Raw genomic sequence first — 17,671 nt, forward strand, 5'->3', positions numbered from 1 at the left:
AAGTGTTTACAACTTTTGTTGTGCATTGGACATTTTTGTAATCGCTTGTGCTAGTCTCATTGGACATTAAATAAATGACATTTAAATTCATTTATGTATGCTAATGTTTTGTATTTTTAATTGGATCTATTTTTATATATACATATATATATATATATATACACATGCAATTTATTTATACTTAAAGACGTTTTTTTTTCTGTGATAGAACATTTAACATCTTAAAATTAGTTTGATGCATAAAATCATGTTATAAAGATGAAAAAGTTTTCACATGTGTTGGTTATGCATTACTTATAAACTGTTTGACCTCTTTTGTGTGAATCACCTTTGTTCTGTTTCACAAGATTTAGTTAGCATCATCACGTATTTTGTGCCCCATACCAGTTAATTAATAACAATACTGTATTTGATGCTGATGTACAAGTTTTGCTCTTTCACAATAATACATGCTTACTCAGATTCTTACTGTATGCTTGATTTAATGCCAAGGTTCATTTTGCAACTTACATATAGCTTTACATTTAATGAGATTCACTTTGTCTTAGCTTTAAATAAGTAGTCAGGAGTCCAATCCACTTTAGGCAGACACTGAGACTAATCATCTACTCATGTAACTTGACACTTTTCTCTTACTTTGTCACTAATCTGACTGATATCTGACAGAGTAATGATTGAGCTTACAGACAAAGAATTTTCTGCATCGTTTGCTGTTCAGAAAAATCAGTCAGAATTCAAAGTAAATCGTATATGCATAGCAAAGATAATCAACATTTTACTGAATGTTGTTGTGTGAGAATTAAATGGTTAAAATGATTACTTAAATATCCCTATAAAAACATCTGTGTCAAAATCCACCACACATTTTTCATATTGTAATGCCATGTATCAAATAAAGAAGTGAATTAAAGGTTTTTATTTTTTTATTTATTTTATTTTATTTTATTTTTTGGATAATTAAGCAGACATATTGTAATCTACCGTAAATTGATGAAGAAATGGCATTACCGAGTGCCTTTGGCCTGTCATGGAAAGGGGAATACAAGACATTGGAGCCACCTAGCCAACAAACCAATACACTCTAATGTCACTGAACTGACTGGTAGTGTTACGGTATAGTGATCTATCCATTTACATTCTCTAGTTTGTTGGTACAGTACAGCCAACATGTCTTCTGCTGTCGTTTGTTGAGTCCACAATTGACATTAATGAAAAATGTAAAATGAAACAAATTACAAAAAAAAAATAAAAATAAAAAATAAACAGCACAATTTTAGGATAAGAGTACTTTGCCGTTTGAATCAGTAAAGTGTGCAAAAATAAATAAATGTAAAAACAAAATTGTATATAGTTGAGAGGCTGCTGGCATGTTTAAATCATATAAATTGTGGCACCACACACCACCTAGTGGCGGTTACATTGTACTTCAAGATACATAATGACAGCTCATTTTGGTTCACGCTGTACTTTCTAATATGCAACAAACAAACAAACATTAATTTAACATAATATGTTAAATGTAACATACAGAACTTATTGTAACAGGTCATCTGTATTTTGTGCTTGCTTTAGTTGGACTTTCACTGTTTCTAGATCAGTTTCCTTTGTCTGTAGTCATGGTTACTCATGGTTTAATTAGTGTTTGCACTTGATGTTTTTTTAGTTTATTGTTTTGTTTCAGTGTATTTAAGCTCTGTGTTTTCTTCTGTTCATTGTCAGTTCTTGTTGTGTTATTTTGGTTGTTTAGTTCCTGAGTTCTTTTGTTAAATAAACACATATTACTGGCTCTGATAAAAAAAAAAAAAAGCAGAGAATTTTTTCACAAAAAAACATCTATTGTGAAGAGTAACACTAGATGTCAATGTACAGTTTTCACTGAAAATTGTAAGATGACTTGTTCTTTTTCACTTCCAAAAGCTGAACATTTAACAGTATTTTATTAAATGTCCCATTAGATCTATATTTTTTTTAAATGCTAAGCTAAAATGGCAGTGAATTGTCATTTTTACTCAGTAAGAGGACAGAGATTCAAAAATGAAAAATAGTGTTTATTTTCTCATTGTCCTTTCCCAAAAACAGCATCAAAGATTTTACAGAAACCAACATGCATATCTACAACGTGAAAGACCGTGTGACGTTGACAGTCATTGTGGACCGGGTGCAGCATGGGAGTGGACAGTTAGAATTGTGTATAAAAATCAGCCACCCCGATAAAAAAGTGGAGATCTCAGGTTACAATACTGATTGTCAGCAAAAGTTGTTGGTCAGGTGCCATTTATGCCTTGATCATGGCAGCAAACTCTGTAAAATGAAAGAGAAAGAATTCATCAGAAGAATTGTGGTGGAGCAGCAGGAAAAATATTTCAGTAATTATTTACAGTTGATTCATTCAACAAGAAGCAAATTCCTCACCATCAACTCCAATCTTGCCATCACCATCAGAGTCTCCAACTTTCAGGAAGGCCTTTGTCTCTGCATCAGTCAGTGCCCTGGCGCCAGCAGAGAAGTTCTGCAGGAACAGTCTGAAAAGCACAAGCAGGCAGTCACCTTTAAGTATTTTGTTCAAGGTAGTTAAAAAAATGTAAAAGTAGTAAAAAATAGTTTATTTAATAGGAAAATGTGTTTTAAGACCAGACTTACTTAAGCTCGTCCTCCTCAATGAAGCCACTCTTGTCCTGGTCAATGACAGCAAAGGCCTTCTTGATGACATCAGGAGTCTTGGCAGACAGACCAACCTTGGCGAAGAAGCTCTTGTAGTTGAAGGAGTCAGCAGCTGGAAGGTAATTTCATCATTTTTTAGCATAAATGGTGGAGATAAACGGCAGAAGGACTACAAGAAGAACATTTGCTTTAAGGGACTCCGTACTCTAACGAATGATGTTTACACTGATGTTGACACCCTAAAATGAAAATTCTGTCATCATTTACTCACCCTCATCAAATCCACACGACTTTCTTTCCTCCGTGGAGCACAGAAGGAGATGTTAGGCAGAATGACAGTCTCAGTCACCATTCACTTTCATTGCATCTTAGTCCATACATGAAAGTGAATACTGACTGAGGTTGTCAGTCCCTATAGCATTCTGCCTTTTGTGTTCCACGGAAAGAAGAAAGTCATGCGGGTTTGGAACAATATGAAATTGATGTTCTCGCTTTAGGTTGTAGGTCAATGGGACGGTCCAGAAACATGCAGGTTACCTTGGCAGGCCTGCAGGGCTGCAGTGATGTCAGCATCATTCAGAATTCCAGCGAATGCCATGATTAGCCTAAAAAAACGGCAGAGGTTTAATTTGATTTCAATTTGTATATATTAATTTGAATGTATATAAAATTATACATATACATATATTTCAATTTAATAAAAAAAAAAACTTCATAATACTCCATCCATATAACAGATCATCAGAATTGATTTGCTCCCATAGGATTGGTAAATGGTCAACAGTAGTCATATTAATTGCATATGTCTTTAACAACACAGTGTGTTATGATAACTCCCACCCAGTCCTGGCGTAATCAAACCGCTTAATAAAGAGCGATATCCCAACACGTCCAAACTCCAAGACACAAGTTATTCCCACGCCAGGTGGCCGAGACTTAATAGATCAACACATCCTCTCCAGATCAGCCAGAAGTCATATGGCCGTTACTGTCTGTCGTTTTTCTTTCTTCCTTGCAAGATATTGTGAGCTCTTGTAGCTTCATCTGTGAAGACACTCACCTCTGGTTGTCTTTAGGGTTTGGGGTTGGATTCGCAGGGATGAAACTGGCTACTGCAGTGAGCACCAACTCCGTGACTTCCACCTTATATACCACTACTCAACCGAAATATAAGGCATAATGTAATGGGCACCGCATGACGGGCAGTTGGTTGAAAAACTTGTCCAGTAGTCGGGCTGTTCTATTTATATGCACTTAAATGAAGATGCTTAAAAAGGTACGTATGTATAAGTCCTTAATATCACGTCGGCTAATAATGTGCGATGCTGATATGGATGAAAGCGCTCTGTATCTGAAGAGTTTAGGTCATTTTGTCTCGAGAGAAACAGTTCGCTCTGCAGTTGTGTGACTGACGCAAATCATCGCACGCTTTGGAGCTTCAAGAGGAAGCGCGTGAATCACAAACGAGCCCATAACACTTTTTTCAGTCCTTACTTGTGGAAATATAAGGTAAATGCAAACTCACAGGGCGGTTTTATTTGACACGAACATATAGGCTAGTCGATCTTTTTAGCTGCTGGTCCTAGTTTGTTTACTTGGATTTGAGCTTTTCTTGACCACTGCTTGCTTGCCATCTTATTTTAAATAAATTCATTAAATCGATAGCTAGCTATTGTGAATTAGACCAATGATAAAATAGCATCTGACTTGAATTTGAACCTTGTTTACAGAGAAAATTTTTATTGATGATTATGTTTAATGAAAAGGTCGCTAAGCCTTGGACTTGACTTTAATTTATCAAAACGGTCTTTTCTTCTCTGCATTTCTTGCTCTGTACTCTAATTGTCTAATAAACAATTAGAAACAGTTATTGTCTAATAAACAATTACAAATGCCATATTTTGTCTAATAAACCTGGTATATCACGCATATTGTTGGCTCTTTGATGCACTGCTTATGTTCCTCTTTTGTAAGTCGCTTTGGATAAAAGCTTCTGCTAAATGCATAAATGTAAATTAAAAGAAATCATAATTCTAAATGAAAATTCTCAAATATTAACCTGTTTGGTACTGATACCCAATAAAGCCACTCTCAAATCATGATATAAAGATCTTAAAATTAATAGGCTACCATCTCTAATATTCAGTCTCCCATAATAATGACAGGTGTATTGGGGACAATGATTCTTGGTTATAACATTTTTGTTATAATATTTGACTTTTGAAAATTTTTGAAACATTTTTTTAGCATTTATTTAAGCTATGTAAACAAATAAATAAATAGACAAAGCTATTTCAAAATAGCTAATCCTTTACCATTAGATTTCTATTTACAATACGATTTCTATGAAATATTAATGACACTAGGCTATAAGACTATATCTACCATAGTTTTTTAAAATCAGAATTATTATTATACTATGCTATTAGATAGAGTTTGTGCACATTCATATATTAGCTTTCTTTGGCTATATGAGATATTTCAATTTAATACTGTGTTTCAGTAGTAGGCTATAGCAATTACATAGAACTGTGTTATTAGTACACTCCAGCATTCAGAGAGTCAGCTTCTCCTGCTTTGCTTCAGTCGAGTTGTGTGTGATACGCCTTTGGGATCTGAGTATAAAGTGACATGCTCACTCAGTCACTGAGAGCTGTAAGTGATGCCTGTAGCCTGCACAAGGTTCAGTAGCTTCAAACAGTTTTAACACTGGAAATGTTCAAATTAGGATTTCTTCAGTTCTTTTATATGTAAAATTCAGAGGAAGATATTGAACAGAGAATGTTGTTTTAAATCGAATGTATTTTTATTTCCTTAAAGTGCAAAAGAGATTGTAAGTTTGCACAAAGAAGGTTTTTTTTTACAGAACAATACAATGCAATGAAACAACATTAATAATAAATAGCTTTTCAAGACATTGAACGTGCGTTCTTTGAATGGAGGAGTTTGCAGGGCATTCATAAATAAATATAAAAAAGATGATAGGTAAGCAGAGCTCTGGTTCCAAAGACAAGGGTCCATGAATGCTTAGGCCTTTACAAGCAAAGCAAACTCTGTGGAAAGACATTCATAAAGACAAACAGTTAAAGTCTGCCACTGTTCATTTTAACAGTCCATTCAGTTCAAGCAGGTTAAAGTTAGAGGTACCTTCTATCTCGACATCATTCAATCATTTATAGGCTACTACATATGACAAAACTGAACAATAAATGATGTTTTTTTTCATGAAGATTTACTGCACTTTTTATTAGGTCTATTGGGTCAGCTAGTTGGTTTGCTGACCTGCTTTAAATATAAATATAAGTGTAGCTACAAAATCAAGAGCCATAAACGATGACAAATCAGTTAATGTTAGAACTTATTAAGCAAGCATTGAAAATGTTCTGTAACAAAACGTTTTTAAGTTTGATTGCATCACCAGAATTCATAGTTTAACCATATATTATCTTGTTATGTGTTGTATCCTCAGTGCTATAAAGTCATAAATATTATGAATATGAGATTAAGTACCATCAACTCCGATTTTGCCGTCACCATCGCTGTCACCAGCTGAGAGGAAGGCCTTGGTCTCAGCATCAGTCAATGCCCTGGCGCCAGCGGAGAAGGTCTGCAGGAACAGTCTGGGAACATTGAGGAGAATAAAAAAGAACATTAAGAAATATGCCTATATAATATAATATAATAAATGCAAAAGAATGAGTTCAATAATTCGAAGTATGTTGCGTTCATACTTCAGCTCATCCTCCTCAATGAAGCCGCTCTTGTCCTGGTCGATGACGAAGAAGGCTTTCTTAATGTCATCGGGAGTCTTTGCGCTCAGGCCGACCTTGGCGAAGAAGTTCTTGTAGTTGAAGGAGTCAGCAGCTGGAATTACATAAAATAGCAACCATATTAAAAATCAGCAAATTAAACAATAATCTTTTTTTGTTTTTTTCATAGCAGATGTGTCTTACCAGCGCAATCCTTAAGAGCTGCAGCCACATCCTCGTCCTTGAGAATTCCAGCAAATGCCATTTTGATTTTTCTGGAAATTAGACCCAAACAAGATGATGATGCATTAAGATGCATAAAGCTTTCTGTCATTGAATTTGGACTAAATTAGTGTAACATCACATTAACTGGAACATTTAGTGTAATTTCAAATAACCCCTTTCATAATCCCTTTCAATTCTCCCATTAGAGTTAAACTTCTTCCTACAGTTAAAATATGATTTCAGTGAGCTCATGTGAGATTGCCAAATGAAAAACACACAAAAAAAATAATTCAACAATCATTTCAAGCTCATCCAAAAACCCAAGAAAGTAAGCAGAAAGTATGGTCCTTGGTTTGGTTAATTGAAGAGATGTACTTTCACAATTTCAGTCCTGCTGCAAGTCCGTTTACATCCTTATTTTATTCCTCCATTTCTCGTTAAATATATTCCATGGTGATTAGAGAAATTCATCGACCACTGGTGTATGATCCTCAAGGTGTCTCTGGTAAACTCACCTTTGCGCTGCGCTGGCAACTGTTCCACAGATGTGTGACGACTACCCAAGCACCCATGAGCCTGGCTTTTATACTTTTGTGTCTGTGGTTGTAACAGACACCATTTGCTTAGGCTAGGTAAAGTAAAAAAAAAAAAAGTGTCCACTAGTCATACAGCTCTATTTTTATCCTTTCAAAAAGGGGATTCACTGAGTCCATATGGGAAACATAGGTGGGACATCCTAGCACACATACTGTATGTTCTAAGTTTTTGCATGAAAATGTGTGCAATGTCATTTATATGTAAAGTAATTCCTTGCACCATAATTCTCATATTTAAAAAAGTTTGTAATATTTTGCCCATTCAGCCTTGGCTTGTACTGTCATTATTTGAAACCATTTACCACAGCCTAATAATTTATTTGTTTCTGAAGTTCAGTTCAGTAAATCCAGTAGGATTTTAAGACTTATCTCATTAGGATTCTTTATTATTATTTGCAAATTATTATTTAATTTGATTTAAGATATTTTTCACCAGGGAAATGTCTAAGAATATTTGTTTTTTCTTGAGGAGGAAGGGGTGGGGGGTGGGGGGCTCAAAACCATTTACAGTCTCTGCACCATATATATTCTACACATGCAGTAAGATGATGCTAAGCAGATTCTGGGACAGCTGGAGGCATGAGCAGGAGCAAACGTTTCAGAGTTTCAGATTACTGGCAGATATGATAAAACACTTAAGCTTTTGTCTCCAAAGGAGGCTGTTTCACTCAACACCTCAATGAATAGGCCTAAGTGTATTCAACATTGTGATGACCAGTGCACAAAATGTCAAAAAGTATGCAAAACAATTCAAATTTCTACTCCAGTGATTACAAATACTGCAGTACTTTACACGTCATTGTAGTTTTAATGTGTTAGCTTGTTTACCCAACAGCTGCAAAAATATTTTAGTTCACAATTCACAAACAAATAAATAATAAATAAAATTAAAAATAAAATTAAAGATGAAAAAAAATCTATTCGAGATGTCTTATTTGCAATATATACACAATACACATGCAAGAAATATTGTTAAAATATTTTTATTTTGTGTTACTTTCTCTTGTAGAAGTTCATACAACATTACAGTAAGACATACAAGACAGAACACAATCCTGCACAATTCAGACCCCAGTGGCAAAACCTTTTTCTTTGCCATGTTTGACAGTCACAGCTGGTCTCAGGAAGCATTAACAAGGGCTGAAAATTCTACAGGAAATGAGGAGATGCAGTTTAATCTCTTACTTTTATGCATTACTTATCATATTTTTAAAATATCTGAGTATTTTAGATACCAACCTTCCCAGCCGATTTTCCCATCCCCATCCATGTCTCCAGCCACGAGGAAGGCCTTGGTTTCAGCTGCTGTAAGTGCACGAGCCCCTTTAGAAAAATTCTGCAGAAACAACCTAGAAAATGAGTCACAATATAATAAGTGAACATTTAGAGTATTCGGCTGAAGTGCACTCATCCAGGTAACTAAAACCGGCATTACTTTCAAGTCTCTTGTATCACACAGTGGGCACTCTCTCTGCTTTGTTTTACAAATGTGTATCAATTATCAATTGTATTGAAAATGAAGTCATGCAGAGGACTATTCTTGTAATATTGTTTGTCTTGTTACTACCAGTAACAAGAATTGTACTGTACATTGAAATGCATTATCTTTTTCTTAGTGGATTGCTTTAAGATAAGAGAACAGTTTCAACTCAAATCAATATTTCATGCCCACATAAAAAAAATAGCTGCCCCATAAACATATGAAAAAAGTAATTCAGCAAATCACTCAGCTGTAGCTCATCCTGTTCAATGAACCCACTCTTGTCCTGGTCCAACATTTTAAAGACCTTCTCTATCTCAGGAGGAGACTTCTTTGGCAAGCCTACTGTTGCAAAAAAAGTCTTTAGGCTGAAAGAATCCTTTGCTGCATGAGTCAAATTAAAAAAATACAAATTACAAAGCTGAAAATCACAATGGATATTCTAACAAAATAATAAAGAATAACACTTTTCTGACTAACTCTCATAGTAATATTCACAGAGGTGAATCTGAAGTATTGTTCATCAGAGCGTCATTCATACTTTACCTTTACATGCATTAATGGCAGTTGAAATATCAGAGGCAGCCAAAACATCTGTCATAGCCATTTCTCAATGGATCTGAGGAAATTCCGAGGCCTCTACTTGCAACAGTATCTTCACTGATTATAACGGCAAAACCTGCAGTCTGAAAATCACTACATGATGTCAAAAACCACCAGTGTCTGTATGTCAGCTGCAGCTGTGTCCTTTACACCACCTGACCTCTCCAGGACACAGAAGTATATCCCATTGTAACTGTTACTCGAGTAAAGCACCTCACAATCTATTGGATTAAACAAACAAACACACACAAAAAAAATCTTATGATTTATAGTAAATGTGATGTGTTGCTAAATATCAGCAGGTTATATTTGGTTCAATCATTATGTTTCATTCTCTTAAAGTGAATAACTTTGTAAACATCCTGTTATTGCTTCACTGTCATTATTGGACGTGTGCCTTCACAATATGATTTAAAGGCAGTAGCCGTGAAATAGATTCTGTGGAGAACTTTGCTCAGAAAAATATGTTTATTTTCCTCACAGATCAAAGGCAGAAGGCTTGATCACAGTATTGAAGCACAATATGATGAAGTCCACCTGTTTTCGTGTTTACGTGACTTTACCGATAGCTTTGTCTTTGCACACGTGCTGATCTACAGCAGGCAGACTGTGTGCGGCTGTGACATCAGCTTCACTTCCTCCACAGGCTCTTTTCCTGAGGATGGACGTCTGCCTGCCTGTGTTGCTGCCAACCAGGGGCCAAAGCAATGACAAAAACATCCTTCCAGCCCACTACCTGCCCCTGTGACCTTGTCCCGCTCCATACTACCTCTTGTTTGCAGGAAGGCCATGTTTCCTGAGTGACAGGGATTTGAGGGGGATCGGGGCTGGGCTTTTCATATTCTCAATAACACTGTTTTCTTTGTCTTTGTTTATATGTTACATCAGGTGCACTGAAGAGCGTCTGGAGCCATATGATATTAGAAATGCTTTTTAAATGGACAGAGAAAAGATTTAACCGGTGAGTTAATGTGATTTAGAATATACCATTATTTGGTATAATATCATGTCTGTACATTTGAACAAATAGTAGAAAATATTAAATGCCTTGCTTTTCTTTGAGTCTTGTTTTAAGAACAGCGTTAATGACTATGTAAATGTGTATTTCATGACAAGGGCATTGCTTTTGCTGCTTTTGGACCAAAATAGTGTGTTTAAACCATAATGGTGCTTGTTCATTGCTGGAGAGTGTATATTCCCTCTTTTATGGAATGTATGGCAACTCTTTTTAATAACTGAACATGTTGAGCTGTTGTACCTTACTTACCCCTAAAAGGTGCATTTTAGTCGCCTTAGAAATTTGTACCCTTAAAATACTACTAGAAACCTTTTGTGTAAATAAGGTGATGTACCTAAAAGTAAGGATTTTGCACATTTTTTATGTAGGAGTGCAGGTAGCTGATGCTTTTGGGAAATACTTCTGGAAAATGACATTACTTTTAATAATTATTTCCACATGCATTTTGTCACACAAATGTATTTGTCACATCAAAGGACCATTTCAAATAATGATGATGGATCCTTCATGGTTTCCTTATACCTTTAGGGGAACGGGTGCCTTTCAAAATGAAAATTCTGTTAATATGTACTCAAAATTAGATATTTAAAAATAAGTTTATTTAGTCATTTAGTTGAAACAGGTGAAACATTGTTCAAAATATCCTCTCTTGTGTTTAATAAAGTCATACGGGTTTGGAAATTAAGGTAAATGGTGAATTGGTAAACAGAATTTTTATTTTTGTGTGAGATATCCTTTTAAATTTTGATGTTAAGATGCACACTTTATGCATCAATTACTCATGTATTCGTTTATTCCCTTTGGTTATTTTCACTAACATTCGTTAAATTTGTCAGGGGGTTGTTAAAAGAAATGATTATTAAGCTGATAAGTGAGCAATGTGTTGCAATTACTGTATTTAAATCATTACATGTCTGGAGCACACCCTGTTTTATTTTGAGACGCTTTTTTCCATGCCAAGGTTCTCAGTAACAGGCTGAGATTTCTCACTAAGTCTCTCTTGATAGATTTACAACTTGTCTGATGTATCATCAATTGCTCTTGACGTGCCAACGGCATTGTCATCAGAGCATTAGACGTATACAATGAGGGACTCTCAGGATGGGAATACCTTTCAAAAGCTGTCCCTAATTAAAGCTGATTGTGTGTATCATAAGCGAGGACACAGATTGTGCTGTTCTCCGTCTCTCGGGTTTAGTTGCATCTCTGTCTATTTCCAGCTGACCAGCTGTGATGGAAGCATGCCGATGGGACTCTCAGATTTAGTCAAGACGGCCACCTCAGTTTCAGTTCCTGCCCCTCCTCTTCCCTAGCATCAATCACTCAACACCAAGTATGTGTGTGTGTGTGTGTGTGTGTAGGTTGGAATGTTTGTGTGTGCATGTATGGACACCCTGAAGTGACCTCGGCCCAGATCACATCATTAGCCGTAAATCTGAAGGCACCCACAAAACAAACACATTTAGCCATGAGCTCCCGGTCTTTTCCAGTGCCATGCTAACATGCAGAAAGAGTCCTTGCAAGCTGTTTGTGACTTACTTAAAAGGACAATTCACTCAAATATTAGAATTCTGTCATCATTTATTCACCCTCAAGTTGTCATGGAACACAGACAAAATACATGTTTTTATCCATACAAATAAAGTCAATAGTGTCCACAACAACTTTGGTCCCCATTGACTTTTATTGAATGGACAAAAACATTCTTCAGAATAGTCTATGTTATATTCCATAAAGCTGAATTGATCAGTATTCAGACTGATTATGAATGGATTATAAATGCCATAAGTGATATTTTGATGACCTGGGTTTAGTGCTGAGAGTGTTCTGATTCTAAAATGAGATGGCCATATTAGCAATGCAAAAACAAGCTTCTCAAAAACAGCTAATAATGATTTTTAAACTTTTTAAAATTGCTTAGCGGCTGTGCTTAGCACACAAATGAGCCAATACTGATCGTCAACTTAGCAACATTAAAATAACAATGCTTGTCTCCTTTTAAGCTCACCAAACAGATTGCATCTTCATGGCATTATGGGAATTGCTGTTTGCGTGTAAAGTCACACCATCTGTTGTTTGTGGAATGCTCTCCATTGCCAGATTTGTTCTTAATTATTTTAAAGAATGCTACAACTTTTAGCATAGCGCTAACTGTGAAATGTGCTATACTGATGAGTCAGTCTGTTAAAGTGGTCCCAAGTATCTTTCACTAAGTGAGTTTTGGGGCTTCCCTGAGCCGCCACAGGCCTGGCTCTAGTTTTATGAGTATGACAGTATCTCTTGGATGGACTTCACACTTAGCAGAAAGGCTACATACAGCCATGACATTGGATACAAATCTGGCATCGCATTTTTATTGCATTTCATCCTGTAAATGTTTTTTTTTCCCTTTCTCTATTTTGAGATCACATACATTTTCTCAGCCTGGTACAGATCTCATCTGGCAGTTTTAGTGCTCCAGTAAGTGAGACTTCAAAACAGGTGACATTTTTCTTTGCATAAACTCTATCCTGTAAACTCAGAGAAGAGGGGAAAATAGAAAGTCCCATTGAGTAAAACATACTAGTATTAGAGATTATAGGGCAAAGGTTGCAGATGTGTGATCCAACACTTTAGACTCAATATCAAAGTTGAATAAAAGTTTTTATTATATAGGATTCATTTTGATCTTTAACTAAAATATTCATATCATTTATCTCATTCCAGGTCTTTCTTTCTTTATTGCCATACCTTCCTATATCACACCATACAACAGACTAAATGAAACTAATGATCTGATTAGCATTATATCATGTAGTAATGTGAGTTAACATGCTTCATGAAAGTTATTAATGAAACTCACAACAAGATAAAGTAGTAAGATCCAGATGATTTCAATGATTTATGGGTGCCTTCCAAAATACCTGGCGTTCTATTTATTTAGCAGATGGTTTTCTGTGTTTATTCTCATTTTATATAATTTCTTGGGCATATATCATTTCTTTTGCATAAAAGCAGCTCAGAATATGTGCATACTGTAATAGTCTTTCTGAATAAACTGATTTGTGGAATATCAAATAAAAAAATTAATAATTTTCTTCGTATGTCCTTTCACCCACAGGACCTGTAAACCTGATCCACGACTGCAGAGCAAAGGCAGGCAGACTGCAGAGACTGACAGAGCTTTTTTTATTTTTAAATTATAGTGACACAGCATAGAGAAATCTACCGAACATCCCTACCCATGTATGTGCAATCTCCTGGGTAGCTAAACAGAAATAATCTAAAATAACTTGTATTCTGCATCCACTGTCAAGTCGTATTTGAAATCTCTGAGCCACACGTGAAGACACTTCACCTTAGGATCCACTGTGGGGACTCGCTGCACAATTGAATATTAAGGCATTTATATTTTAAATATTTTATTTAAATGGCAAACAACCAACATCCCCTTCAAATTACTGTTTGATCTAATCAGGGTAGGATTTGGAAAAATATTGTTAATTTTGTAGCATTACTGTTTTTGTTTGTTTTTTTTACAATGTATTACAACAACAGAATTTAACATACAACTTTATTATGAACATAGATTATACAAAGTTAGGTCTTTTGGGCTCTGATAACATTATGTCAGATAACATGTTCATCCTCATGCATCCTCAGTCATCTCACACCACTGACTGAGGACTGTAAATAGTTAGAGTGGAGTTAGCCCTAACTGGCCTCCCTGTTGCATCTCTGGCTAGCAGCCAACTTCCTACCACTCTAATTTAGACTGCTCAGTAGTTCACACCAAGTACTAAATCAACCCATCCTTAGATCAGGGTCACATGCTGTTAACTAATACTAAAACTATAAAAACAATTACTTGAAATAAAATAATAAATAATAATGAAATAAACCTTTCCAAACATTTCTCATTTTCATTTACTTTAAGTTAAAGTACTAAAATAACTCAAACTAAATAAACTAAAAATGTAATAAAAATTATATAGACATATTTAAATAATAATAATAATAATAAATTACTTAAACTTTAAAATTAAATAAGAAAATATAAAGATAAAATCCAATTCAAAATTAGCAAAAAATATAATAGCATATTGATTATACTAAAATAACACTGACTTAACAGTGATTAAACAGCCAAAGATTATAAGCAGATACCCTGTCCACTGGAACTTTATGTGTGGTGTTTGCATAAATATGAATAGAATGTGTATTATTTACTATAAAATAATATGTTTAATAAAATACGTTTATTTTAAACAATATTTAAATGAAAAAATGTTCATTTTTAACATTTATTATTAAATAAAAAAGGGGATCTGAAGTTTACATGCTGAGCTAAAACTGAGCAAATAATTGTGGTGATATTTATGCTGTATTAAATTCAAATGGCTTGAAATTTTATTGGCAGGCCCCTGGGCTGATTTATAAACACATAAATTAATGATGCAATGTACAACACTGTTTTAATTTAAGCAGAAGGTGGTAATATATTTGTGTTTACAAATCCATCTTGAATTACTCACACTATTCAGGCCGTCTGTACACCAGAGCTGCTGTACGAGGCACTTCCCAACTTTTCCAAAAAAGGTTACGACAGCCAAAGCTGACGTTTAATTTTTGTCCCCTACCCAGAATGCAGCGGGCCACCAGACGAATGGAGTTGTTGATGTAGTCGGGCATGTAACTCTCCGCGCCACTGGCTCTGATTTGCATGCTCAGAATAAGCCCAAAGGCGTCCAATTACACAGCTCTCATGGATTGCTTGGTGTCACTTATCATCTGTTTGAGGGATATGATGATTCTGCTCTTCATGTGTAAAAGGATAGCGTGAGGTTCTGGGCCCCTTTTTTTTGTGGAGTGTTACCACTCAATTGGTGGGAAGATCAACACAAACCCACTTAAAATAGTGAACCTCCTCCCTTTTTGGTAGCATGCTATAGGCTTCGGAACCCCTACAAGGTCTGTAATGCAACAACTTCCTTCAGGGTGAGCACATTCCCCTCAGTGATTTATGAAAAATTAAGGCTAGAGAAGCGCTTTTTACTGAGAGTGAAAAATGATCCCAGATGATTTGGTTTCTTGTGTCTGATAAGCCAAATTTCATTTATATCACAAAGAGTTGTATTGGTATTTCTAATATTTTATATCACATAGTCTCTTTAGAAACATATATTAAAATGAACAGCACCTGGGCATGACATAAGAATTAATCTGCTCCAATTTCTCTGTCCCAGTGCTTTTAGCTGGTCATTTTAATGGAAGCCGTTAGGTCTTCGGTTTCAGAAGCTTGGAGCAAAACCATGACAAGTGTACGAAATTCCAGAGGAAGAAACCCGAAGCTCCCTGTACTTTCTTGTCATGCGTCTGATTGAACTACCAGCTGCATGTTTGCTCCTCCCCACACTCAGGCCTGATGAGTATGTGTATATGCGTGTGTATTAATCTGTTGCCAGCTGGGAACAATATCCTGATGCTGAATGAGTGTGTTGAGTAAAACTCCAGCATCAGTGATTTTGTTGCCAGAGGAGCACCTTGGACATCCTGTGCATGTGTCCTCAGAGATGGAGCTTCCCTCGTCCTGATCCGCACACAGTCGGACAGCAGAGCAAAGATGCCTCAGTACTGGTGGTATTCGGCTAAATTTATGTTTTATACCTGTATAATCTAAATATTTCACTCTTATACAATAATAAATAGCCTAAGTGGCAATTATGTTCTGCAAAGATGCCTTACATTGTTTATTTACCGATGCAACTGCAGACTATATTAATTATATGCATATATTTATATATATATATTTAAATGTGAAAAAAGCGTAAATTGCAACAGTGCAATTAAAAGTCAGTTTGAGATTCCATTAGTATTCTTCATAAGGTGTTGTGTTCACGATTGGCCACTGCGTGTCCTACGTTTGAGGTTGTGTTTCTGGATAATGTCCTGCAGAGGGCGGCACACTTTGCCTTGTTTCAACCCCACTGCAGGGCCTTGTCTGATTGAGTTACATGCATGACAAAGAGCACAAAGCTTTACAGACTGAGTCTTGAGGTGGGCCTGGAAGTCTTTGTGGAATTTGGTCTAAGCAAATGCTGTTATTTTATTTAGACATTGTTTACTGAAGAAAGAAAAGGACCAAAAAGTGAGTGAGTGCGTAGTCAATATTCTGATCATATATTTTTCCAAGCACATTTTACCAATTCCAAACCACATCAATCTTAACAATTACTATTAAGTAATTGTTAATGAGGAAAGTTGTGGAGGTGTAAAGTCAAAAATTATGAAATTCCCATGAGAAGGATGCAACATTCTAATTAACAGGTTGAGAATAAAATCTGCATATTAACTGCATATATACTCTGTATAGAGTTCTGCAGTAATGACACATTTTTGTAGACCATCCCGGAAGTTAGCATCACCCTGGTTCCCTCGACAAAAACCCCAAAATGTTTTTCCATTGGCTTTTGGATTATTGCAGAAAACAAGCTCTGCAGTCCAATTTGGCAACTGGTTAGCCACTGCCTTTTTTTAAAAAAGTAAAAGCTTTAAAAAATCACAAAGGGGTAGGCTATTATGTATTTTATGTCATAGAATAAAACGTGAAAATATTTTTTGAGTGTTAACCACACAGACCTTATTTCAGGCATAAAAACAAACAAACAAATCCAAAAACAAAAAACTAATTTAGGGACAGTAAAACCGGAAGTGCCAAAATGCTAACACATTTCCAGGTTTTGGCCTACAAAAATATGTCATACCTTAAACACAATTCTTAGAATACCATATCCCATGATGCAATGTGCTTGACTTGACATTCCATTTCCTGTGTGACAAATTAACTTAAATAATTACCAGTGGTGGACGAAGTACACAAATCAAGTACTTGAGTAAATTACAGTTATATATTTTTACTACTCACTATTTAATTAGACTGCCAGATGTTAAGATATGATCATTACACTGAATTAAAAAAAATAACCATATTTATTTTCAAGACGATAAAGGATGCTACTCACGTGATGAGGTCATTGTTGAAACAATGTCGAAACATTTATTGTTGCATAATGCCTATTGTTTCCACATACTATTTTTTTTTTTTTCAAAATAGTAAGCAGTATACAGTGTGCACTGCACTTTATTCAGTCGTCTGAACTTGCACTGAAATGATCTATGCATTTTCATACATGCTTAATCGCACACAAAATGAAGTTAATTTCATTTAGCTAGTGAAACTGGCAAGATGATAAAGGTGGTATACATCTTCATTAAATGTACTAAAATGCTTAGCTAATTAATGTAGGACCTTTATTTGTAAAGTAGCTGTTTCAACAAAGTTTGGGAGTAAGTAGGTATT

General features: G+C 35.4%; 3 protein-coding genes across 3 annotated transcripts; all 3 read right to left on the reverse strand.

Moving 5' to 3' along the window:
* Positions 1-2,035: 2,035 nt before the first annotated feature.
* Positions 2,036-3,818, reverse strand: LOC107699865 (parvalbumin alpha). Its single transcript, XM_016501274.1, has 5 exons — positions 3,722-3,818; positions 3,199-3,266; positions 2,641-2,773; positions 2,413-2,522; positions 2,036-2,301 (listed from the first exon to the last, which is right to left on the reverse strand). Exons 2-5 carry the CDS (start codon positions 3,257-3,259, stop codon positions 2,276-2,278), a joined length of 330 nt encoding a protein of 109 aa, XP_016356760.1. The 5' UTR covers positions 3,260-3,266; positions 3,722-3,818; the 3' UTR covers positions 2,036-2,275.
* A 1,644-nt stretch (positions 3,819-5,462) lies between these two features.
* LOC107699866 (parvalbumin-2) lies at positions 5,463-7,218 on the reverse strand. The gene is made up of 5 exons (XM_016501275.1): positions 7,151-7,218; positions 6,615-6,685; positions 6,393-6,525; positions 6,172-6,281; positions 5,463-5,714 (listed from the first exon to the last, which is right to left on the reverse strand). The coding sequence occupies exons 2-5, from the start codon at positions 6,673-6,675 to the stop codon at positions 5,689-5,691; spliced, it is 330 nt and encodes a 109-aa protein (XP_016356761.1). The 5' UTR covers positions 6,676-6,685; positions 7,151-7,218; the 3' UTR covers positions 5,463-5,688.
* Positions 7,219-8,344: 1,126 nt separating this feature from the next.
* LOC107699851 (parvalbumin, thymic-like) lies at positions 8,345-9,338 on the reverse strand. The gene is made up of 4 exons (XM_016501255.1): positions 9,258-9,338; positions 8,963-9,095; positions 8,471-8,580; positions 8,345-8,380 (listed from the first exon to the last, which is right to left on the reverse strand). Exons 1-4 carry the CDS (start codon positions 9,316-9,318, stop codon positions 8,352-8,354), a joined length of 333 nt encoding a protein of 110 aa, XP_016356741.1. The 5' UTR covers positions 9,319-9,338; the 3' UTR covers positions 8,345-8,351.
* Positions 9,339-17,671: the final 8,333 nt, after the last annotated feature.

Source organism: Sinocyclocheilus anshuiensis, unplaced genomic scaffold (genome assembly GCF_001515605.1).
Source record: "Sinocyclocheilus anshuiensis isolate Anshui unplaced genomic scaffold, SAMN03320099.WGS_v1.1 scaffold1280, whole genome shotgun sequence".
Taxonomy (NCBI): domain Eukaryota; kingdom Metazoa; phylum Chordata; class Actinopteri; order Cypriniformes; family Cyprinidae; genus Sinocyclocheilus; species Sinocyclocheilus anshuiensis.